General features: G+C 45.0%; 2 protein-coding genes across 14 annotated transcripts in view; one reads left to right on the top strand and one right to left on the bottom strand.

Moving 5' to 3' along the window:
• The window catches only part of gabpb1 (GA binding protein transcription factor subunit beta 1), a 100,110-nt gene extending 76,001 nt beyond the window's left edge, over positions 1–24,109 (bottom strand). For 6 of the 11 annotated variants that reach the window (XR_015753820.1, XM_087981387.1, XM_087981389.1 and 3 more), the window contains exons 1-4: positions 21,533–23,690; positions 12,510–12,662; positions 10,584–10,659; positions 4,714–4,821 (exon numbers count right to left, since the gene is read on the bottom strand). Coding sequence is in view for 10 of the 11 variants with exons in the window: in XM_087981387.1 (XP_087837513.1) it covers positions 4,714–4,821; positions 10,584–10,659; positions 12,510–12,662; positions 21,533–21,690 (495 nt within the window). In the remaining variant the exon portion in view is untranslated. Of the gene's footprint in view, positions 1–4,713; positions 4,822–10,583; positions 10,660–12,509; positions 12,663–13,959; positions 16,256–16,279; positions 16,643–21,532; positions 23,691–23,989 lie in introns of those variants that run through there. The other 5 variants (XM_087981394.1, XM_087981393.1, XM_087981395.1 and 2 more) reach the window with 5 other exon arrangements.
• Positions 23,835–26,425, top strand: part of usp8 (ubiquitin specific peptidase 8) — a 65,506-nt gene continuing 62,915 nt past the window's right edge. Inside the window, exon 1 of one of the 3 annotated variants that reach the window (XM_087981384.1) lies at positions 23,835–24,097. The gene's annotated coding sequence lies outside the window, so the exon portion shown is untranslated. Of the gene's footprint in view, positions 24,155–26,425 lie in introns of all 3 variants that reach the window. The other 2 variants (XM_043674581.2, XM_087981386.1) reach the window with 2 other exon arrangements.

Raw genomic sequence — 26,425 nt, 5'->3', positions numbered from 1 at the left:
GGGGAGGGAGCCCAGAACAAAAGACAAAGGGATTGTTGTTGGTACCTTTCCTTTACTACCATTAGCATACGCTTGGTCTTTTCCACTGGGTACACTCATCATCTGTTCCACTTGCTCCTCCCCTCTCTCAACAGTATATTAAAACAAAACACATTTTCCAGCCCCATTCAGTTGTGAAGAGCCATATTGGACTCCAAAGGTTAACTCTTTCTCTCCTGCAGATTCCTCCAAATGTCTGATTTTCTACAGCATTTATGAATTTATTATAGAAAAATTATTTTATTTTGAGAACATGAAGCATAACTTCCCCAATATTGACAGGTAATACTGTACTTCAAGTAGTTTAGATGGGTCAGTTTTTGCTTAGTGTGCAGGAGGGTTTTCTGACACAGTATGTAGACAGGCCAACAAGGGTCAATCCCATATTGGATTTGGTACTGGGGAGTGAACCGAGCCAGATGTTAGAATTGGAGGTAGGTGAGCACTTTGGTGATAGTGACCATAATTCAGTTATGTTTACAATAGCAATGGACAGGTATAGGTATATACTGCAGGGAAAGAGGTATAACTTGGGGAAAGGCAATTATGGGACGATTAGGCCAGATTTAGGATGCATAGGATGTGGAAGGAAACTGCAGGGGGTGGACACTCTCTTGAAATGTGGAGCTTATTCAAGGAACAGCTTCTGCGGGTCCTTAGTAAGTATATACCTCTCAGGCAGGGAGGTAGTTGTCGTGAAAGGGAGCCATGGTTTACTAAAGAAGTTGAAGCTCTTGTCAAGAGGAAGAAGAACACTTACGTGAGGATGAGGCACGATGGTTCAGATGGGGGGGTTATAGAGTTATAAGTTAGCCAGAAATGATCTAAAGAGAGGGCTAAGAAGAGCCAGGAGGAGAGGTGAGAAGTTGTTGAAGCATAGGATCAAGGAAAACCCTCAGGCCTTCTATGGGTATATCAGGAACAAAAGAATGACTAGAGTAAGATTAGGGCCAATCAAAGACAGTAGTGGGAGATTGTGTGTGGAATCTGAGGACATAGGGTTTAATGAATACTTTTTGTCAGTATTCGCATTGGAAAAGGGCAATGTTAGTAAGAATATGGAGATACAGGCTACTAAATTAGATGGGATTGTGGTTGACACAGAGGTTTTAGCAATTTTGGAAGATCTCAAAATAGATAAGACCCCTGGGCCAGATGGGAGTTATCCTTGGATTCTCTGGGAAGCCAGGGAGGAGATTGCAGAGCCTTTGGCTTTGATCTTTTGTCAGCATCATTGACAGGAGTAGTGCCAGAAGACTGAAGGATAGCAAATGTTGTTCCCTTGTTTAAGAAGGGGAGTCAGGACAACCCTAATAATTATTGGCCAGTGAGCCTTACTTCGGCTATGGGTAAGGTGTTGGAAAAGGTTATAAGAGATAGGATTTATAATCATCTGGAAAGAAATAATTTGATTAAGGATAGTTAACACGGTTTTGTGAAGGGTAGTTCGTGCCTCACTAACCTTTATTGAGTTCTTCGAGAAGGTGACCAAACAGGTGGATGAAGGTGAAGTGGTTGATGTGGTTTATATGGACTTCAGTAACGCGTTTGATAAGGTTCCACACAGTAGACTATTGCACAAAATATGGAGTTTCGGGGTTGAAGGTGATTTAGCAGTTTGGATCAGAAATTGGCTAGCTGAAAGAAGACAGGGGGTGGTGGTTGATGAGAAATGTTCATCCTGGAGCTCAGTTACCAGTGGTGTGCCCCAAGGATCTCTTTTGGGGCCACTGCTGTTTGTCATTTTTATAAATTATCCGGATGTGGGTGTAGAAGGATGAGTTTGTAAATTTGCGGATGACACGAAGGTAGGTAGAGTTGTATGTAGTGCTGAAGGATATTGTGGGTTACAGAGGGACATAGATAAGATGTAGAGCTGGGCTGAGAAGTAGCAAATGGAGTTTAATACGGAAAAGTGTAAAGTAGTTCACTTCGGATGAAGTAACAGGAATGCAGAGTACGGGGCTAATGGAAAAGTTCTTGGCAGTATAGATGAACATAGAGATCTCAGTGTCCAGGTGCATAAATCCCTGAAAGTTGCCACCCAGGTTGATAGGGTTGTTAAGAAGGCATATGGTATTTGGCGTTTAATTGTAGGGGGATTGCATTTCAGAGCCACGAGGTTATGTTTCAGCTGTACAAGACTGGGAAATCCTAAGTAGAAGTGAGAATAGAAAAACTGGTGAAGATGGTTCCGAAGTTAAAGACAGAAAGCTAATGAGAAGAAAAGGCAGGTAAGAGCAAGTCAGAGAATGGGATAACTGAATAATTAAACTGCACGAATTTCAGGATTTTGGTTTGCTCGCTGAGCTGGAAGGTTTGTTTCCAGACGTTTTGTCACCATACCAGTTAACATCTTCAGTGAGCCTCCGGATGAAGCACTGCTGGTGTTTCCGGCTTTCTATGTATACATTTGGGTTTCCTTGGGTTGCTGATGTCATTTCCTATAGTGATGTTATTTCCTGTTCTTTTTCTCAGGGGGTGGTAAATGGGATCCAAGTCAATGTATTTGTTGGTAGAGTTCCTGTTGGAATGCCATGTTTCTAGGAATTCCCACGCATGTCTCTGTTTGGCTTGTCCTAGGATGGATTTGTCCCAGTCTATCCTCGAACATACACAGGAGAAGTCTGGGAATTATAGACCTGTGAGTCTACATCAGTAGTGGGCAAGTTGTTGGAGGGAATTCTGAGAAACAGGATTTATATGCATTTGGAGAGGCAAGGACTGGTTAGGGATTGTCAGCACGGCTTTATGCATGGGAAATTGTGACTCACAATTGATTGAGTTTTTTTAAGAATGTAACCAAAAAGATTGAAGAGGGTAGAGCAGTAGATTTTGTGACATGGACTTTAGTAAAGCCTTTGACAAGGTTCCGCATGGTAGAACATTAGTTAGATCACATTGGATTCAGAGAAAGCTGGCTAATTGGATACAAAATTGGCTTGACAGGAGGAGTCAGAAGGAGGTGGTAGAGCAGGTGACTGTAAGGACTGCAGATGCTGGAAGTCAGAGTCAATAGATGTGAAGCTGGAAGAGCACAGCAGGTTAGACAGCATCAGAGAAGCAGGATAATCAACGAATTAGGCCAAAATCCTTCATCACAGCTGGGGAAGAGGAGGGGAGCCCAGAAATAAATAGGGGGGTGGTGGGATGGTGATAGGTGGAATCAGGTAGGGGATTATTGTGATTGGTCAGCGAGAAGGCTGGAGAAGATAGGTGAGACAGAAGATGAGAAGGTTAGAACAAGTCAGGGAGGTGAGTGAGGAGGGTGGGGCTAGACATGCGATAAAGCTGGGGGAAAAGGGGACTTTGAAGGTGGTGAAGTTGATGTTGAGGCAATTGGGCTGTAATCTTCCCAGTGAAATATTAGATGTTGTTCTTTCAGTTTCCATTTGGTCTCATTCTGACAGTGGAGGAAGCCAAGGATAGACATGTTGCTGGGCAAGTGGGAAGGGGAATTAAAATGGATGGCGATCAGAAGGTCAGGTTGGTTAGTGCGTGCAGAGTGCAGATGCTCCACAATCCGGTCCCAGAGTCTGCATTTGAACTACCTGATATACAGGAGACCACATCAGGAGCAACAAATGATATAGAGGAGATTAGATAACATGCAGGTGAATCTCTGTCAGATCTGGGTGGTGGAGGGTGGTTTTTCAGATTGGAGGCGTGACCAGCAGCATTCGGCAGGGATTGTTGCTGGCTCCACTATTGTTTGTCATTTATATAAATAATTTAGATGAAAATTTAGGAGGCATGGTTAGTAAGTTTGCTGATGACACCAAAATTGGTGGCATAGTCGACAGTAAGAAGGTTATCTAAGATTCCAAAGGGATTTTGATCAACTAGACCAAGTGGAACATGAAGTTTAACTTGAGAAAAATGTGAGGTATTGTATTTTGGTAAAATGACCAAGGGCAGGACTTATACAATTAATGGTAGGGCACTGGTTAATGTTGTCAAATAGACAGACCTTAAGGTTCTTGTACATAGTTCTTTGAACTCTGTGTCATTGGTAAACAGGGTTGTTAAGAAGGTGTTTGAGTGGGCTCAAACCACTGAATATAGGAGTTGGAATGTCACGCTGAGTTGAGGACTTTGGTGAGGCCACTTTTGGAGTCCTATGTACAGTTCCAGTTGCCCTGAGGAAGGATATTATTAAATTGGAGAAGGTTCAGAAAAAGATTTACTGGGATGGTGCTTGGAACAGAGGGTCTGAATTATCAAAACAAAAATAGGCTGGATAGGCTAGGACCTTTTCAACTGGAGTGTAGGAGCTCGAAGGGTTTATAAAATCATGAAGGACATAGATAAAGTGAATAACAAAACATCTTTTACTAGGGTGAGGGAGTTCAAAATCAGAGGGCATATTTTTAAGTTGAGAGGAGAAAAAGTTTTAAAAAGTTTATCAGTAGCAAGTTTTTTTAATACAAAGTGGTTTGTATGTGGAATGAATTGCCAGAGGAAGTGGTCGATGCAGGTACAACATTTAAAAGACATTTGATGAGGTACATAATTGGGCAAGGTTCAGGGGGATATGGGTCAAATGCAGGCAGGTGGGACTGGTTTAGTTCGGGAACACAATCAGCATGGAACTAATTTCACCAAACGGTCTTTTTCCATGCTGAATGACTGTATTCAAAACACATGAAATATAAGTGCAGATACTGTACCTACCCAGTCGGTTGTGAATGGAGCACCATTGGACATTAAGATGCGAACCTCATCATCTTGTCCTGCTCGTGCAGCTTCTAATAGTTTCTTCCCCAAATCCACTAGAGACATCTAGGCAGAAAACACAATGCAATTCCAGCAATACGCATGAACAATATTCGAACATTATTTAGCTCACATGAGCTAGTCACTAATCAGTACTCTACTGCTTGGGAAAAACATGGGTTTGCACAAAAAGTAGTAAAAAGGAACATTTAATTTTGCAACCATTTGGTTTATTTCCATATGCCATGTCTAAACAATTATGTGTAAAACGCTATGTTCATTAAATCTCTATTTCAGATTCAATTAGGGTGGTATCTGAATGTTGCCACCTTTCATAGACAATGACTCTGGATGGCAATCTCATGCATATCAATAAAACATGCCACTAAAACATTTTACTTTCTCAAGGTGACAAAACAGTAATTAGGAGACAGGATAGATTACATTTGTCTCATTTGCAGTATTGAAAGCATATGTAGGCAAATTTCAGGGAAGTGTAACAGTTAAAGGGTAAGGAAAGTGTAGGATTTCAACATCCCCAACATTATATGGGGTAGTCATAGTGTGAAAGGTTTAGAGGAAATGGAGTTTGTAAAATACATAGAGAACAGCTTTTTAAGTCAGCATGCAGAAGGTCACACAAGAGAGAAAGGTTAGTCCTGAGTTTAATTTTTGGCAACGGAGCTGGGCAACTGGATGATGTACCAGTGGGGGGACCATTCTGTGGGCAATCATAACTCTGTTGGAATCAGGATTGTTATAGAAAAGGACAAGGTTAGGCCTGGAATCAAAGCTCTCAACTGGAGAAAGTCTGATTTTACTAAGAACAAATATGATTGACAAGAGTGGACAGACAGCAGATAATTTCGTGGAACATTACAGCACAGTACAGGCCCTTCAGCTCTCGATGTTGCGCCGGCCTGTGAAAATAATCTGATGCCTATCTAACCTACACTGTTCAATTACTGTCCATATGGTATGTCCAATGCCCATTTAAATGCCCTTAATGTCAGCGAGTCTACTACTGTTCCAGGTAGACCATTCCATGCCACTACTAGTCTGAGTAAAGAAACTATCCCTGATATCTGTCCTAACTCTATCACCCCTCAATTTAAAGCTATGTTCCCTCATGTTAGCCTTCACCATCAGAGGAAAAAAGGCTCCAACTGTCCACTCTATGTAACCTCCGATTATCTTATATGTCTCGATTAAGACAACTCTCAACCTCCTTCTCTCCAATGAAAACAGTCTCAGTTCCCTCAGCCTTTCCTTCCATAACAGGCAATATCCTAGTAAATCTCCTCTGAACCCTTTCCAAAGCTTCCACATCCTTCCTATAATCCAGTGACCAAAACTGTACGCAATACTCCAGGTGCTGCCTTACCAGTGTCTTGTAAAGCTGAAGCATGACCTTGTGGCTCCAAAACTCAATCCCCCTACCAATAAACACCAAACACCATATGCCTTCTTAATAACCCTACCAACCTGGGTGGCAACTTTCAGGGATTTATGCACCTGGACACAGATATCTGTTATTTTACACTGCCAAGAATTTTGCCATTAGCCCAGTACTCCATATTCCCGTTACTTCTTCCAAAGCGAACTACTTTACACTCTTCTGCATTAGCCACTTCTCAGCCCAGCTCTACATCTTATCTATGTCCCTCTGTAACCCACAATATCCTGCGGCACTATCCACAACTCTGCCTAACTTTGTGCTATCAGCAAATTTACAAACTCATCCTTCTACACCCACATCCAGATCATTTCCCATCAACCACCACCCTCTGTCTTTTTTCAGCTAGCCAATTTCTGATCCAAAATCGCTCAATCACCTTCAACCCCGAACCTCTGTATTTTGTGCAATAGTCTACTGTGTGGAACCTTATCAAACACGTTACTGAAGTCCATATAAACCACATCAACTACTTCACCTTCATCCACCTGTTTGGTCACCTTCTCAAAGAACTCAATAAAGGTTAGTGAGGCACGAACTACCCTTCACAAAACCATGTGACCATCCTCAATCAAATTAATCCTTTCCAGATGATTATAAATCCCATCTCTTATAACCTTTTCCAACACCTTACCCACAACCGGAGTAAGACTAACTGGCCTATAATTACCAGGGTTGTCCTGACTCCCCTTCTTAAACAAGGGAACAACATTTGCTATCCTTCTGGCACTACTCCTGTCGACAATGCTGACGTAAAGATCAAAGCCAAAGGCTCTGCAATGTCCCCCTTGGCTTCCCAGAGAATCTGAGGATAAATCCTATCTGGCCCAATGGTCTTATCTATTTTGAGATCTTCCAAAATTGCTAAAACCTCCTCTTTATCAACTGCAAGCCCATCTCATCTAGTAGCCTGTATCTCCATATTCTCACTAACATTACCCTTTTCCAATGTGAATACTGACAAAAAGTATTCATTAAACCCTATGTCCTCAGATTCCACACACAATCTCCCACTACTGTCTTTGATTGGCCCTAATCTTACTCTAGTCATTCTTTTGTTCCTGATATACCCATAGAAGGCCTGAGGGTTTTCCTTGATCCTATGCTTCAACAACTTCTCACCTCTCCTCCTGGCTCTTCTTAGCCCTCTCTTTAGATCATTTCTGGCTAACTTATAACTCTATAACCCCCTAACTGAACCATCGTGCCTCATCCTCACGTAAGTGTTCTTCTTCCTCTTGACAAGAGCTTCAACTTCTTCAGTAAACCATGGCTCCCTTTCACGACAACTACCTCCCTGCCTGATAGGTATATACTTACTAAGGACCCACAGAAGCTGTTCCTTGAATAAGCTCCACATTTCAAGAGAGTGTCCATCCCCTGCAGTTTCCTTCCACATCCTATGCATCCTAAATCTGGCCGAATCGTCCCATAATTGCCGTTCCCTCAGATCTACCTCTTTCCCTGCGGTATATACCTATACCTGCCCATTGCTATTGTAAGCGTTACCAAATTATGGTCACTATCACCAAAGTACTCACCTATCTCCATCTGGGCAGGTTCATTCTCCAGTACCAAATCCAATAATGGCATCTCCCCTTGTTGGCCTGTCTACATACGGTGTTAGAAAACCCGCCTGCACACATTGAACAAAAACTGACCAATCAGAACTACCTGAACTATAGTATTCCTAGTCAATATTGGGAAGTTAAAGAACCCCATAACAACTACCCTGTTACTCGAGACTCATCTTTGCTATCCTTTTCTCTACATCCCTCGAACAATTTAGAGGCCAAAAGAAAAATCCCAACAGGGCGACTTCTCCTTTCCGGTTTCTAACCTCAGCCCAAACTACCTCAGTGGATGAGCTGAAAATGTGTTGCTGGAAAAGCGCAGCAGGTCAGGCAGCATCCAAGGAGCAGGAGAATCGACGTTTCGGGCATGTGCCCTTCTTCAGGAATGAGGAAAGTGTGCCAAGCAGGCGAAGATAGGGAGGAGGGACTTGGGGGAGGGGCTTTGGAAATGCGATAGGTGGAAGGAGATTAAAGGTGAGGGTGATAGGCCGGAGTGAGGGTGGGGGCGGAGAGGGCAGGAAGAAGATTGCAGGTTAGGAAGGTGGTGCTGAGTTCGAGAATTGGGACTGAGACAAGGTGGGGGGAGGGGAAATGAGGAAACTGGAGAAATCTGAGTTCATCCCTTGTGGTTGGAGGGTTCCTGGCGGAAGATGAGGCGCTCTTCCTCCAGCCGTCGTGTTGCTATGGTCTGGTCATGGAGGAGTCCAAGGACCTGCATGTCCTTGGTGGAGTGGGACGGGGAGTTGAAATGTTGAGCCACGGGGTGGTTGGGTTGGTTGGTCCGGGTGTCCCAGAGGTGTTCTCTGAAACGTTCTGCAAGTAGGCGGCCTGTCTCCCCAATATAAAGGAGGCCACGTCGGGTGCAGCGGATGCAGCAAATGACCCGATGTGGTTACTGCATCCGCTGCACCCGATGTGGCCTCCTCTATATTGGGGAGACAGGCCCCCTACTTGCAGAACGTTTCAGAGAACACCCCTGGGACACCCGGACCAACCAACCCAACCATCCCGTGGCTCAACACTTCAACTCCCCGTCCCACTCCACCAAGGACATGCAGGTCTTGGACTCCTCCATCACCAGACCATGGCAACACGACGGTTGGAGGAAGAGCGCCTCATCTTCCGCCTAGGAACCCTCTAACCACAAGGGATGAACTCAGATTTCTCCAGTTTCCTCATTTCCCCTCCCCCCACCTTGTCTCAGTCCCAACCCTCGAACTCAGCACCACCTTCCTAACCTGCAATCTTCTTCCTGACCTCTCCGCCCCCACCCCCACTCCGGCCTATCACCCTCACCTTAACCTCCTTCCACCTATCGCGTTTCCAAAGCCCCTCCCCCCTACCTTTTATCTTATCCTGCTGGGCACACTTTCCTCATTCCTGAAGAAGGGCTCATGCCCGAAAAGTCAATTCTCCTGCTCCTTGGATGCTGCCTGACCTGCTGCGCTTTTCCAGCAACACATTTTCAGCTCTGATCTCCAGCATCTGCAGTCCTCACTTTTACCTCAGTGGATGAGTCCTCAAACGTTCTCAGCCGCTGTAATAATACCCTTGATTAACAATGCCACACCCCACCTCTTATCATCTTCTCTGTTCTTGCTGAGACATCTAAATCTCGGAATCTGTAACAACCATTCTTGTCCATACTCTACCCATGTCTCTGAAATGGCCATAACATTGAAGTCTCATGTACCAACCCATGCTGCAAGTTCACCCAACTTATTCCAGATTCTCCTGGCGATGAAGTACACACATTTCAAACAAACATCCCGATTGCAGGTGCTCTCTCGCGACCTTGTAAACCTATCCCTGACCTCACTACCCTCAACCTCCTGTACACAGGTACTACAATTCAGGCTACTATCCCTCTGCTGCATTAGTTTAAACCTCTCCGAAGAGCATAAGCAATTTTCCCCCCCACCCCAGGATATTGATACCCCTCCTCTCTGTAGAGGTCCCACCTTCCGCAGAAAGAGCTCCAATTCTCCAAGAATCCCTCCCTCCTCCACCATCCCTGCAGCCATGTGTTCAGCTCCACACTCTCCCCTGTTCCTCACTTCACTAGCATGTGGCATGGGGAACAAACCAGAGATGGCGAAAGTGAGGACTGCAGAAACTGGAGATTAGAGTAGTGCTGGAAAAGCACAGCAGGTCAGGCAGCATCCGACACACATCTCCGAGACACCCGCACCAATCAACCCCACTGCCCCATGGCCAAACATTTCAACTCCCCCTCCCACTCTTCCAAGCACATGCAGGCCCTGGACCTCCTCCACCACCACTCCCTCACCACCCGACGCCTGAAGGAAGAATGCCTCATCTTCTGCCTCGGAACCCTTCAACCCCAGGACATCAATATGGACTTCACCAGTTTCCTCATTTCCACTCTCTCCCCCCCCCCCCCCCACCCAACCTTACCCCAGTTCCAAACTTCTAGCTCAGCACCATCCTCATGACCTGTCTCACCTGTCAATCTTCCTTCCCACCTATCCGCTCCACCCTCCTTTCCAACCTATCGCCTTTACCCCTTCCTCCAGCCACCTATTGCACTCTCAACTACCTTCTCCGCAGCTCCACCCCCTCTCATTTATCTCTCCACCACCGAGGCTTCCAGTCTCATTCTTGATGAAGGGCTCCTGCCCAAAACGTTGATTTTCCTGCTCCTTGGATGCTGCCTGACTGCTGTGCTTTTCCAGCACCACTCTAATCTTGAACAAGCCAGAGATAACAACTCTGTTTGTTCTAGCTCTAAGGTTTCACTGTAGCTCCCTGAATTTCTGCCTTCAATCCCCACCTACCTTCCTACCGATGTCATATTTCAGGTGAATTTGTCTCAGCAGTGGGATGCATTCAAGAAGGAAATGGAATACAGACCTGCAAATACAGCAAAGTAGAAGAAAGTAGGTATATTATGAAAACTTGTAGGACAAGGAAGGCTGTGATAGTTGATGATTCAATTACCTGAGGGTAGACTGGGGGAAAACATGGAGCATGGGGTAGAGAAGGAGACAAATTCCTGCAATATGTGGAAAACTTTCTGGAACATACATTTTCAGTCCTATCAGGGAAGGAGCTGTAGTGGATCTAGTCCTAAAAAATGAGGCAGGCCCAGTGGAGAATGTCATTGTGGGGGAGTATTTGAGAAATGGCGATCATATTATTCTAAGGTTTGATATTAGGTTGGAAAATAATTTTCTTTAAAAAAAAATCAAAGATTAAGGATTCCAGACTGAAAAAGGACAGGCTTTAAGGGGTCAGATTGATTGGAAGCATTTTGGCCGATAAAACAGTAGTATAAAAAAGGGAGACTTTCAAAAGAGAGATGAATAGGGTGCATGCTAAGTGCAAATTGATGAAAAATAAATATGGGGTATTCAAACCTTGAGTAGCAGGATAACTAAGGATATTGATGAGGAAGATAAAGGAGGCATATGATGCATACCAAAATAATAATCGCAACAGAAATCAGGAAGAGTATCTCAAATGCAGGATGGAGGCTAAGACTGGAATAAGGAAGGCTAAGAGGAAGCAAGAAGAAAGGATGGCAGGTTATGCTAAAAATAGTAAAACGTTCTTCCGATATATCAATGTAAAAGATCAGCTAATGATACGTTGGGGCCCTTAAGGAACAAGCAGGGTAAACTGTTCACTGAAGTAAAGAGTGTGGCAAAGGTACTAAATGAATACTTTGTTTCTGTCCTTACCAGATTAGAAGATTTAAATGGTCCTTCGATAAACATATGGAAAATAATGGAATAGTGCAGGTTAGATAGGCTTTCACAGGTTGGCGCAACATTGAGGGCCAAAAGGCCTGTACTGAGCTGTAATGTTCGATGTTCTATGTGACATTGCCCAGTAGCAAATGTGGGTGTTGAGCAACTGAGCAGATATCTGATAAATAAAGAACTGCTAAAAGAAGCTGGCAGCACTCCAGGTAAAGAAGTTCACCAGGCCCGAACGGGATGAATCCTAGATTGCTGAAAGAGGTAAGGGACCAAATCGTAAAGCCGTTGAAAGAAATTTTCCAGGCCTCTGGATATAGGATTAGTCCTGGCTGACTGAAGGATTGCAAATGTGAAACCATTATTTAAGAAAGAGGCAAGAGATAGTCCAGGAAGGTTGGTTAGCAAATTAGAAGCCAGTCCTTTGCAGCATGGATTAGAGGTTGGCTAAAAGATAGCAAACAGTTAGTAGGTATAGAGTCAGAGATGTACAGCATGAAAACAGACCCTTCGATCCAACCCGTCCATGCCGACCAGATATCCCAACCCAATCTAGTCCCACCTGCCAGCACCTGGCCCATATCCCTCCAAACCCTCCCTATTCATATACCCATCCAAATGCCTCTTAAATGTTGCAATTGTACCAGCCTCCACCACATCCTCTGGCAGCTCAATCCATACACGTGAAAAAGTTGGCCCTTAAGTCTCTTTTATATCTTTCCCCTCTCACCCTAAACCTATGCCGTCTAGTTCTGGACTCCCCGACACCAGGGAAAAGACTTTGTCTATTTATCCTATCCATGCCCCTCAATTTTGTAAACCTCGATAAGGTCACCCCTTAGCCTCCGACGCTCCAGGGAAAACAGCCCCAGCCTGTTCACCCTCTCCCTATAGCTCAAATCCTCCAACCCTGGCAACATCCTTGAAAGGGTTCAGAAAAGATTTACAATTTCACAACATCTTTCTGATAGGAATTGGAGACAAGTTGGGATCGGTACTTGCCTTTTCTGATTTACATAAATGGTTTGGAGATGGGTGTAGATGGCAACATCTCTAAATTTGCAGATGATGCTAAGTGACGGAGAGTAGCGAATTCTGAGGATGATGCTGAGCGACTTTAGAGGGACATCGACAGTTTGGCAAATGGGCAGACACCTGGCAAATGAATTTCAAAGCAGAGAAATGAGAGGTAATGCATTTTGGTAGAAGAAACAGAGAAATTATACACTTGGTTCAATTTGCTGAAGGCAGCCAGATAAGTTGAAACAGTTAAGGCAGCTTATAGGATCATTGGGTTTATAGAGGTATAAAGTAATGCTACACTCTAGAAATCATTGGTCAGACCACATTTGGAGCATGGTGTCCAGTTCTGGGCGTCTTATTTAAGGAAAGATAGGCTTATTTAAAGCCCTGGAGAGTGCAAAGGAGATTTACTAGAACGACCAGGAATGAGAGATTAAAGAATTTGTGTTTGTTTTCCTTGGATCTGAGAAGATCGAGGTGAACTTAAGGTGTTCAAAATTGTAAAGGATATTCTATTTCTACTAGTTTGTATGTCAGTAATGGGGGGAGTCACTATTTCAAGATTGTCAGCAAGATGCTAGGAGTTCTGACAGGTGGGACTACATTGGGTTGGGACATCTGGTTGGCCTGGACGGGTTGGACCAAAGGGTCTGTTTCCATGCTATACATCTCTATAACTTGGAATGCACTGCTGAGGAGAGTGTGGGGAGGGTGCCTTCAACAGGAGGTTTCAAACAAAGATGGATTTTCAGAACAACCTTGATTATCCGAACGAGATGGGCAAGGAGTATTTTGTTCGGATAACTGATCAGATTGTAAACAAAGGAAGCCATACTGACATAATACATTTAAAAAAAAAGCATGTTTACAGTTTTTATTTCATTCAATCTACAAAATGTGTACAAACACTAGAAAGTGCTTAAAAATTCATAATATTTTACAAAAACACTGAATAAAACTCATTGAGGAAGGGGCCAAACCCCCAAATATTCCTCAAGCACTCCACATATTTCCAGAAGAGATTTGTGGATCTAACGCTGTGTTCTATCAGAGTTTCCTAAAATCTATAATTTTGATGAGTCTGCTACTTAAATGAACTAATCTTTGCATTCTGCAAATTGAAGATTTTTAAATGTTTTGTTCAGAAGTATCTTGGTATTTTAGCAGCAGGAAATAATACTAGAGCAACATTCCAGGCTGCGAGGAGCAAATTGCACAAGTCTGGTTAAACTAAGAAGGACTAATACCTCCCCATTACATAAACACAAAATCCCAGCATTAAACAAGGTTTCAAACAGCTTCTAAAATCACAAGAGTATTAGTCAGTTTCTGCTGAACTCCACATGATGATAGAAAGATAGAAGCACTGCCCTTTCTCTGTCAAATTTTCATGAATGGCCTGGTAAAGTGATGGAAATAAAGTACTTACTTTTGCCAAGGGCTGTGTAACTAACCCTTATGTAAAAAACATCCAGTCGCTGTTGCTTGAGGTGCTGGTGTTTTTGTTTTTGTCAGCATTTTCACATGTTCTTCAGGATAGTCCAAATTCATTTTTAATCATTGTAAACAAAACACGTGATCATCGCACCAGTGTCACTAACACCCCTTTGATGTAACGTTTCTACAGAACCTTGAGATCTTGTTCAGATAATCCGAAATTCAGATAATTGATTATTGGATAACTGAAGTTGTTTTGAAGATTTGAAAATGATGAATTTAGTGGGCTACGGAGATAGGGCCGAAGAATGGGACTCATCAGATAGCTCCTTTCTAAATAAATTCCCCCTCATTTATCTCTCCACTCTGGAGGTTTCCTGCCTCTATTCTGATGAAGGGCTTCTGCCCGAAACGTTGATTTTCCTGCTCCTCGGATGCTGCCTGACCTGCTGTGCTTTTCCAGCACCACTCTGATCGAGATTCTGGTTTCCAGCATCTGTAGTCCTCACTTTTGCCTAGCTCTTTCAAAAGCTGATACAAACCTGATGGATTGAATGGGCTCATTATGAAGTTTAAAATTCAATTATTTTATTATATATAGATAGTACAGGGCCAATATGTTCCTATAAAGAAAAAAAGGTTGGACCAGCAAATCCTGTAAACACTGAAAATCAATGGATATACAATATTTGATCGAGAGAGAAAGGGAGGATTATGGCAGATACCAAGAGCACAAAACAGAAGTTTTTGGAGGAGTAGACAATGTACAAGAGAAAAGTTGAAACGATTAGGAATACTGAAAGGTAAATTTTTTTTTAAAATCCCAAGTTATTTTACAAGTATATTAAAGGTGAAAGGATATGAGGGAAAGAGTAGGGCCCATTAAGAACCACTGTAATAGAAGATGAGGTACCAGAGAATGTAGGTCAGCATTCACTAGTGAGGAGGACAATGAGAGTATAGAAATCAGAGAGAAGATCAGTGATGCATTTAAAGAAATTAGCATAGACAGAGACGAGGTTCTAAGTGGTCTGGCAGGCTTAAAAATAGATAACTCCCCAGGGCTAGATGAAATGTATCCCAGGTTTTTGAGTGAGGCAAGGAAGGAAATAGCAGGAGCACTTAAGAAAAGCCAAAACAGACCACTATCATTCCAGTGCCAAAGAAAAGTCAAAAGTTAAAAATCACAGAACATCAGGTTATAATCCAACAGGTTTAGCTGGAAGTATAAGCTTTTGGAGCACTGCTCCTTTATCAGGTCACTTCCCTGGCCCTATACTCATCCTTGGAACATTTGGATAACAATGAGACCTATGTCAGACATGTGACAACGCTATTATCTTAACAAGGTTATTTTGTCTTTGGTTTTTTTTAAATCAAGAGAGATCGGCAGAGGTGACGAAGTGCCTAGTTTAACAATGGCAGAGCAGCCAGTTCTCCCAGTTCAGGTTTTTTCTAGTTTGTTTTAGCTGTAACAGTCGCAAGATGCTGGTGTCCAGAGAAAGGTTCCAAGCTTGAGCAGATGATTCTTGACTGACTTTTCTCCCTGAAATCTTGGTGGAAGTTGTTCCCTCTTGCCTGTAAGAACCTGCATTTGAATTCACCTTTTTGCCAAGGGGTAGGTTTATGGGATATTACAGGATTGGAACAATTCCTTAGTTAAGTTGTCCTAACAAGTCAGTTAAGTTTTCCAACAGTTAAGTTGTTCTAAATTCTATTTTATTTTGTTTGTGTTTCAACTGCAGTATTTAAATAAGTTCTATTTTGCTTAAAGCTCAGTGTTTTGACCAGCTGCATCACATCTGGGATATCCACTACCTTTAAAATAAGAAAATGTTACAGTCTAGGCTACCATCTTAAAATATTTTGAGGGGGCCTGGCCTGGTCCATAACAGACTATTTATTGACTTTAGCTCTGCCTTTAACATCATAATTCCAACAAAACTCATCTCCAAACTCAGACCTAGGATTCTGCTCCCCCCTCTACAACTGGATCCTCAACTTCCTGACCTGCAGACTGCAATCACTAAGGATAGGGAACAGCACGTCCTCCACAGTGCCCCTGCTCCAGCAGACTCAGCCCCTCACTCTACTCTTTATAGACTCATGATTACATGGCTGAATTCAGCTCTAACTCCATTTACAGATTTGCTGATGACACCGCCCTAATGGGTCGGATCTCAAAAAATGATGAGAGAATCCAGTTAAGAGAGCTTAGTGACAACAGTGATAAAGATAACAATCTCTCCCTCAATGTCAGCAAAAAAGAAAAAGCTGGCTATCAACTTCAGGAAGCAGAGTGGAGGACTTGCCCGTGTCTGTATCAATGGTGCGAAGATGGAGGTGGTCGAGAGCTTCAAGTTATCGGAGCAAATATCACCAATCTATCCTGTTTCATCCACATCGATGCTAGAGTCAAGAAGGTACACCAACACATTTATTTCCTCAGAAGGCTATGGAAGTTTGACATGGCTATATGACTCATCAATTTTTAATAAGCTGCTCTCTAGAACATTAGAACAATACAGCACAGAACAGGCCCTTCGGCCCACGATTTTGTGCCGAACATTTGTCCTAGCTTAAGCACCCATCCATGTACCTATCCAATTGCCGCTTAAAGGTAACCAAAGATTCAGACTCTGCCACTCCCACAGGCAGCGCATTCCATGCCCCCACCACTCTCTGGGTAAAGAACCCACCCCTGACATCTCCCCTATACCTTCCACCCTTCACCTTAAATTTATGTCCCCTTGTAACACTCTGTTGTACCCGGGGAAAAAGTCTCTGATTGTCTACTCTATCTATTCCTCTGATCATCTTATAAACCTCTATCAAGTTACCCCTCATCCTTCGCCGTTCCAATGAGAAAAGGCCTAGCACTCTCAACCTATCCTCGTATGACCTATTCTCCATTCCAGGCAACATCCTGTAAATCTCCTCTGCACCCTCTCCAAAGCTTCCACATCTTTCCTAAAGTGAGGCGACCAGAACTGCACACAGTACTCCAAATGTGGCCTGACCAAGGTCCTGTACAGCTGCGACATCACCTCACGACTCTTGAATTCAATCCCTCTGCTAATGAACGCTAATACACCATTGGCCTTCTTACAAGCTCTATCCACCTGAGTGGCAACTTTCAAAGATCTATGAACATAGACCCCAAGATCCCCTGCTCCTCCACCTTATTAAGAACCCTACCGTTATTCCGCATTCTTATTTGTCCTTCCAAAATGGACAACCTCACACTTGATAGGGTTGAACTCCATCTGCCACTCCTCAGCCCAGCTCTGCATGATATCTGAGTCCCTTTGCAGCCGACACCAGCCCTCCTCACTATCCACAACTCCACCAATCTTCGTATCATCTGCAAATTTACTGACCCACCCTTCGACTCCCTCTTCCAAGTCATTAATAAAAATTACGAACAGCAGAGGACCCAGAACTGATCCCTGCGGCACTCCACTTGTAACTGGGCTCCAGGCTGAATATTTACCATCTACCACTACTCTCTAATTTTGACCGGTTAGCCAGTTCTTTATCCAACTGGCCAAATTTCCCTCTATCCCATGCCTCTTGACTTTCCACATAAGCCTACCATGGGGAACCTTATCAAATGCCTTACTAAAATCCATGCACACTACATCCACTGCTCTACCCTCATCCACATGCTTGGTCACCTCCTCAAAGAATTCAATAAGACTTGTAAGGCAAGACCTACCCTTCACAAATCCATGCTGGCTGTCCCTAATCAAGCAGTGTCTTTCCAGATACTCATAAATCCTATCCCTCAGTACCCTTTCCATTACTTTGCCTACCACCGATGTAAGACTAACTGGCCTGTAATTCCCAGGGTTATCTCTATTCCCTTTTTTGAACGGGGCACAACATTCGCCACTCTCCAGTCCCCTGGTACCACCCCCGTAGACAGTGAAGACGAAAAGATCATTGCCAATGGCTCTGCAATTTCCTCTTTTGCTTCCCACATAATCCTAGGATATATCCTGTCTATCTTCAAGTTTTTCAAAATGCCCAACACATCTTCCTTCCTAACAAGTATCTCCGCTAGCTTACCAGTCCGTTTCATACTCTCCTCTTCAACAATACGGTCCCTCTCATTTGTAAATACTGAAGAAAAGTACTCATTCAAGATCAATGGTGCATCTATCATCTATCCAGATGTATCACATCTTAGTACAGCAACCACTCTGCCCAAGACTGCACGAAACTACAATGTTGTGAAAGCAGGTGAGTCAATCACCAAAACCAGCCTTCCTCCCATTGACTCAGTCCATACTTCCTGCTGCCTTAGGAAAGTAGCCAATATCATCAAAAGTGTCTCCCACTGCAGTTATACTCTGTTACATTGGGCAGAAGATGATGTGTACAAGATGATTAGGGGGTTAGATAGGGTCGACAGTATGAACCTTTTCCCGCGTATTGAGTCGGGTATTACAAGGGGGCATAGCTTTAAATTAAGGGGGGGTAGATATAGGACTGATGTTAGGGGTAGGTTCTTCACTCAGCGAGTCGTTAGTTCATGGAATGCCCTGCCAGTAACAGTGGTGGACTCTCCCTCTTTATGGGCATTTAAGAGGGCATTGGATAGGTATATGGAGGATAGTGGGTTAGTGTAGTTTAGGTGGGCTTGGATCGGCGCAACATCGAGGGCCCAAGGGCCTGTACTGCGCTGTATTCTTCTATGTTCTATGTTCTATGTTCTAGAAGATGCAAATGTTTGAAAACACTAACAAGTTTAAGGACAGCTTCTTCCCCACTATTATCACACTTATGAAGAACATCTCATTGATTAGAGTTGATCTTTTTCTGTAGCTGTAACACTATATTCTGCATTCTGTTCTATTACTCTGATGGACTGATGTAAAGTTAGATTTGTCTGATTAGCACACAAAACAACATTTTTCAGTGTATCTCAATATATGTGACAACAATCAAATCAAATGTGGTACTATTATTCAAGAGAGCAAGGATTAAACAAAGAAACTATAGGCCAGTCAGTCTAAACTCAGTAGTGGGAAAACTATTGGAAGCAATTCGGAGGAGCAAGATCAATCAATATTTGGGGTTAATCAAGACAATCCGGCATGGTTTTGTCAAGGGGTTGGAGGGTCATGTCTAATTTGAGAGAATTTTTCAAAGACCAGGAATGTAGATGACGGCAGTGATTTTGATCTAGCCTACTTGATCTTCCCTCCAGAACTACCCCTCTCTGAGGATGAAAGATCAGTCCTCAGCAGAGGCCTCACCTTCATTCCCCTACGCTCTCGGATTAACGAGTTCAACATGCGGCGAGACATCGAACAATTCTTCTGCCGCCTTCGCCTCCGCACCTACTTCTTCAACCAAGACTCTCGCCCACCCTCTGACGACCCCTTCTCCTGCCTTCAACATAGCCCATCCACCTGGACACCCCGTGCTGGCCTCTTACCCGCCCCTCGATCTCTTCATAGCCAACTGCCGCCGCGACATTAACCGCCTCAACCTCTCCACCCCTCTCACCCACTCCAACCTCTCACCCTCGGAACGTGCAGCCCTCCACTCCCTCCGTTCCAACCCCAACCTCACTATCAAACCAGCAGACAAGGGAGGCGCGATAGTAGTTTGGCGCACCGACCTTTACACCGCTGAGGCTAAATGCCAGCTCACGGACACCTCCTCCTACTGCCCCCTTGACCATGACCCCACCTCCCACCACCAAACCATCATCTCCCAGGCCATCCTGAACCTCATCACCTCAGGGGATCTCCCATCCATCGCCTCCAACCTCATAGTCCCACAACCCCGCACCGCCCGTTTCTACCTCCTGCCCAAAATCCACAAACCTGACTGCCCCGGCCGACCCATTGTCTCAGCCTGCTCTTGCCGAACTCATCTCTGCATACCTCGACACGGTCCTGTCCCCCTTAGTCCAAGAACTCCCCACCTACGTTCAGGACACCACCCACGCCCTCCACCTCCACCATGATTTTCGCTTCCCCGGTCCCCAACGCCTTATCTTCACCATGGACATCCAGTCCCTGTACACCTCCATCCCCCATCACGAAGGACTCAAAGCCCTCCGCTTCTTCCTTTCCCGCCATACCAACCAGTACCCTTTCACCGACACCCTCCTTCGACTGACTGAACTGGTCCTCACCCTGAACAACTCTTTCCAATCCTCCCACTTCCTCCAAACCAAAGGAGTAGCCATGGGCACCCGCAAGGGCCCCAGCTATGCCTGCCTCTTCGTAGGATATGTGGAACAGTCCATCTTCCGCAGCTACACTGGCACCACCTTTTCCTCCGCTACATCGATGACTGTATCGGCACTGCCTCGTGCTCCCACGAGGAGGTTGAACAGTTCATCCACTTTACCAACACCTTCCACCCCGACCTCAAATTCACCTGGACCGTCTCAGACTCCTCCCTCCTCTTCCTCGACCTTTCCATTTCTATCTCAGGTGACCAAATCGACACGGACATCTACTACAAACCGACCGACTCCCACAGCTACCTGGACTACACCTCCTCCCACCCTGCCCGCTGTAAAAACGCCATCCCATATTCCCAATTCCTTCGTCTCCGCCGCATCTGCTCCCAGGAGGACCAGTTCCAAAACCGTACAACCCAGATGGCCTCCTTCTTCAAGGACCGCAATTTCCCGCCAGACGTAGTCGACGATGCCCTCCACCGCATCTCTTCCACTTCCCGCTCCTCCGCCCTTGAGCCCCGCCCCTCCAACCGCCACCAGGACAGAACCCCACTGGTCCTCACCTACCACCCCACCAACCTCCATATACATCGTATCATCTGTTGTCATTTCCACCACCTCCAAACGGATCCCACCACCAGGGATATATTTCCCTCCCCTCCCCTATCAGCGTTCCGAAAAGGCCACTCCCTCCGTGACTCCCTCGTCAGGTCCACACCCCCCACCAACCCAACCTCCACACTCGCACCTTCCCCTGCAACCGCAAGAAATGCAAAACTTGCGCCCACACCTCCCGCCTTACTTCCCTCCAAGGCCCCAAGGGACACTTCCATATCCGCCACAAATTCACCTGCACCTCCACACATCTATTGCATCCGCTGCACCCGATGTGGCCTCCTCTATATTGGGGGAGACAGGCCGCCTACTTGCAGAACGTTTCAGAGAACAGCTCTGGGACACCCGGACTAACCAACCCAACCACCCCGTAGCCCAACACTTCAACTCCCCCTCCCACTCCACCAAGGACATGCAGGTCCTTGGACTCCTCCATCACCAGACCATGGCAACACGACGGTTGGAGGACGAGCGCCTCATCTTCTGCCTGGGAACCCTCCAACCACAAGGGATGAACTCAGATTTCTCCAGTTTCCTCATTTCCCCTCCGCCCACCTTGTCTCAGTCCCAATTCTCGAACTCAGCACCACCTTCCTAACCTGCAATCTTCTTCCTGACCTGCAATCTTCTTCCTGACCTCTCCGCCCCCACCCCACTCCGGCCTATCACCCTCACCTTGACCTCCCTCCACCTATCGCAATTCCAACGCCCCTCCCCCAAGTCCCTCCTCCCTACCTTTTACCTTAGCCTGCTGGACACACTTTCCTCATTCCTGAAGAAGGGTTTATGCCCGAAATGTCGATTCTCCTGTTCCTTGGATGCTGCCTGACCTGCTGCGCTTTTCCAGCAACACATTTTCCGTACTTGATCTTCAGCAAGGCTTTTCATAAGGTCCAACATGGGAGATCAATAGTAAGGGAACAGCCCATGGGAATCCAAGGAAAGTTTGGAAATGGGATCCAGAATTGACTAAGTGGCAAAATCAGAGGGTGATGGTTGAGGGGTATTTTGCCTCACATGAAGTTTATGCCAGTGAGGTTCCACACAGGTGTGTTGGCACCCTCGTTTTTTGCAGTTTAATCAGTAAGTTTACAATAAACCAAATTTTTGGGATGATAAATAGTGAGGACAATAGTCTCAGGTAACAGGAGGATATATATAGGCTAGTCAGATGGGCTGATCAGTGGCAAATGGAATTCAATCTGGATAAATGTGAAGTGGTGCACTTGGGCAGGACAAACAAATAAGGGAACAAATGAACAGTAGGACCCTGGGAAGCACAGAAGATCAGAGGGACTTTGATGCACACTTACGCCAGTCCTTAAGGTTTCAAGACATGTAGATTAACATACACAGGACTGACGTATTAGCTGCGGTATGGAACTTAAAAGCAGGGAGATTATGCGGAGACTATATGTAAAGTTGATTCGGCCACAGATCAGAGAATTGAATGCAGTTCTGCAATCTACATTATAGAAAGAAAGTGATAACACAGGACTAAGTGCAGAGGTTTACCAGGATGCTGCCTTGGCTGGAGTTTGTTTTGAGGAGACGACCTGGGGGTTGCAGTGAGAGAGAGACTCACTGAGATTAGATTAGATTACTTTACAGTGTGGAAACAGGCCCTTCGGCCCAACAAGTCCACACCGACCCGCCGAAGCGCAACCCACCCATACCCCTACATTTACCCCTTACCTAACACTACGAACAATTTAGCATGGCCAATTCACCTAACTAGCACATCTTTGGACTGTGGGAGGAAACCGGAGCACCCGGAGGAAACCCACGCAGACACGGGGAGAATGTGCAAACTCCACACAGTCAGTCGCCTGAGGCGGGAATTGAACTTGGGTCTTTGGCGCTGTGAGGCAGCAGTGCTAACCACTGTGCCACCGTGCCGCCCATAAATCTTTGTAGAGAGAGGAAGCATCCTTGCAAGAAGATTCACAGCAAGGTTAAAATCAACTAGGCGAAATTAGAGTCAAGATTAGAGAAAAGTACAGCAGGTCAGGCAGCATCCAAGGAGCAGTAAAATCAACGTTTCCAGCAGGAGCCCTTCATCAGGATTCCTTTTCCAGCACCACTCTAATCTTGACTCGGATCTCCAGCGTCTGCAGTCCTCACTCTCGCCTGGAGTTTCAGTTATGAAGTGAGATTGTAGAGTGGGTTGTTTCCTTTAGAGCACAAGAGATTGAGAGGGAGCACAACTGCAATGTATAATGTAATGAAGGGCATAGGCAGGAAGAAATATTTCCCCTTGGTGGACTATGGGGCATAGATTTGAAATTAGAGGTGGAAGGTTTAGACGTGATGTGCAGGAAAAAATTCAGAGCAGTATAGAATTTGGAACAGGCAAAAATAGAAATTGCTGGAAAAGGTCAAGCATGTCTGGCAGCATCTGCAATACGTTAACTCTGATTTATCTTCATAAATGCTGCCACACCTGCTGAGGTTTTCCAAGCACTTTCTATTTTCGTCTCTGGTTTACAGCATCCGCAGTTCTTTCAGTGTTTAATTAGAATTTAGAAATCACTGGCTGTAAGGATGGTAGAGGTAGAAGTCCTCATAACATTTAAGATGTAGGTAGATGTACAATTGCGATGCTAAGGCGATAGGCTAAGTGCTGCAAAACGGGATTGGAAGAGTTGGGCCGGAGGGCCTTTTTCTGTGCTGTAGATCTTTATGACATGGGAGCCCTGTTAAAACACTGGACTCTTTCTATGCCCTTCCTCATTAACTCCCAGCCCAATGGAGAGGGAGGCAATGGGCGATGCTACTTTCCGGGAGGCCACAAACAACCAATCCAGCCATAAAGCCACATGGACCGCTTCTCCCGGGGGGTCGCCGCTGTTTCCTGGACACCAAGAAACAGCAGCCGCTTCCCTTGGAGCCACAGGAAGCCGGTGGCGGGCGAGCGGGCGGGCGGCCCGGGGCCTTTCCGGGGGAAGTCTATTATCCTTTCAGGCGCCGAGAGAAAGATCAACTTCCACATCCGGTAGGCCACCGCCTGAGCGTGACCTGGAAAAGCTTCAACCGTCTGCTGGCCCTGCGCTCCACCGAGAGTACGGGCTCTCTCAGGCAGCGAGCTCGACTCCACACCGGCCCAGCCCGGCCAAAGAGACAGGGCGCGGGGCCTGAGCCCTGGATCCTACTTCTCCTCCGTAACTCAGTCAATGCGGCGTTCGCGTTTCGCACCTACCTCGGTAAGCGGCTCAGGGAGGCCGCCGTTAGGGTCCCTCAGGCTGGGCCGGGCTCGGCGAGGCTCTGGGCCCAGTCTCAGGAGCGAGCGAAAAGCGGACCGCGGAGGGTGAGTGTGTGTGCACGTGACCTGGTTGTGCGCTCAGACTGCTGGCCGCCATCTTGGGTAAGGAGTTAATAACTTTCATTTATACAGCGCCGTTAATGTGATTGGAACCTGTCCCGAAGCACCTCAGCCAGCTGCAACATAAGGTGTAATAGCAGAAGGCAAAAGTAAGTTCTGTTGCAATGTTCGTTGACAGCATGGCTAACCTCATCCTGACCTCAGCTCCATTTCCCCACCTGACCCCATAATTCTGAATTGTCTATTCCAGTTCTGGGGTTGGGAATTACAAAGATACATGAACATCCACAAACCTCAAGAGAACACATTTTATCTTGCAATTCTATTCTACTTATTGAAGTGGGAATCTGCCATTTCTTGCCAAATCATTTAATCTATCCATAATCCCTCTATAGATTGTCTGTGCTCCTCATAATTTGCATCTTTTTTCTGTTTGTTTCAGAAGCAATTTTTGATTAAAGTACATTCTGTCCTTTCACACATTAAGATAAGTATGTGAATATTTGAGGTTCTACTCATGATCATGTGGATCCACACTAGTTTCACAACCTGAAAATGAACCATTTCTCCTGACTCTCTTCCTGCTAGCTACCAATATACTTGGGTTATCCAAAAGGAAGAGAAGCAAAGTGGTTTAGGTTGTGAATTCCAAAGACACCAGTGGTGGACTAATAGTAATTGGGAGTGCCTAAGAAGTTCAAATTAAATGACTACATAGATCTTGATGAGTTGATGAGATTGCAGAGATAGAACAGGGCATTGATGCCCACATCATTACACATGTGGAAGCAGACTATCTGAATCATTACATATATATGGCAGGGATGCTAACTTGCAGTGTGTCATAACCTTATTCAATCAAAATCCTGAAATGTTCAATGTAAGAATATTGTGTGACTGTTACTAAAGAACAACAGTGGATTGAGGAAAAAAAATCCATCAATGTTTTCTCATTACACCTCAGTATGGATAACATATATGCAGCATTACTTGCTTGTAAGCCTCTTTGAAAAGGGGAATCACCATTTGTGTGTCATTGTATTTAAATAATATTGTGCGCCTTTTACAAGTAGGTGTGCCTAAGTCATTGTAGTATCTTGATGTCACAGTCTCAGTTGTATGATTCTATATTTTGAAGGTATGTTGTGAAAATGGCTGCCCAAGTTGTGGCAGCATTTCCAACACCCACCAGGTTTTTTTTAGATTAGATTACTTAGTGTGGAAACAGGCCCTTCGGCCCACCAAGTCCACACCGACCCGCCGAAGCGCAACCCACCCAGACTCATTCTCCTACATTTACCCCTTCACCTAACACTATGGGCAATTTAGCATGGTCAATTCACCTAACCTGCACATTTTTGGATTGTGGGAGGAAACTGGAGCACCTGGAGGAAACCCACACAGACACTGGGAGAATGTGCAAACTCCACATAGAGAGTCGCCTGAGGTGGGAATTGAACCCAGGTCTCTGGCGCTTTGAGGCAGCAGTGCTAACCACTGTGCCACCGTGCCGCCCACCGTGTTGAAGTTGCAGCCAAGACATTGAAAGCATAAGGTGAAACCAATCATTAATAGGATGGCCATGATGTTTATTTGTGTAGCATTGTCAAAACCTGAACTTAATCTTTTTATAATCTGATTTTGAGGGTGGCGACCCAGTCATTTGGGTTAAATATGGACACTAAATGTTTGCCATCTATAGAAAAAGGAAAAAAAATCTGTTCCTTTCATCATGTTAAGACATCCCAATATGTAAATACGTTAATATGTTTCAAATATGCTGAAAGATTCCTAGCCTCTGACCCACTTGTGTAGCTGCAGTATTTATGTGGCTAATTCTGCTCCGTTTCTTGTCAATAGAATGGAGTGGAGAGGAGAAGAGGGAAACATAGAACAACAATAGTGGTATGGGAATTGTTAGTAAGGGGAGTAGGCAGGTGCTTCTGCAGCTGCAGACTTGATTCCAAGGTGGTATTTTGCCTACTGGGTGCTAGAGTTGAGGATATCCATGAATTGTGAAAAGGTGGAGATCATGGTCTATCTGGGCCCAACGACATGAGATGAAAGAGAAATTAGGTCCTGTAAAGGTGATTTTTAGGGAGCTAAATAGAGAAAATTGAAAAACAGGACTTCCAAGATAGTGACCTCAGATCATTCCTGGTGCCATTCATTAATGAGAATAAGAATAGAAGGATCGAACAGCTGAATGTGTGGCTAGATAGATGAATGATAAGGTTTTGGATCCATTTCTTGGGAAGATTGTTAATGCAAGGAGCCTGAGGAACAAGAATTGTAAGCTGAGGGTAGGGATAA

This window comes from Chiloscyllium plagiosum, unplaced genomic scaffold, assembly GCF_037043375.1.
Source record: "Chiloscyllium plagiosum isolate Xiang-an unplaced genomic scaffold, Cpla_swu_hap1 HiC_scaffold_39, whole genome shotgun sequence".
NCBI lineage: Eukaryota > Metazoa > Chordata > Chondrichthyes > Orectolobiformes > Hemiscylliidae > Chiloscyllium > Chiloscyllium plagiosum.
This window is presented reverse-complemented; position numbering and strand designations above follow the sequence as displayed.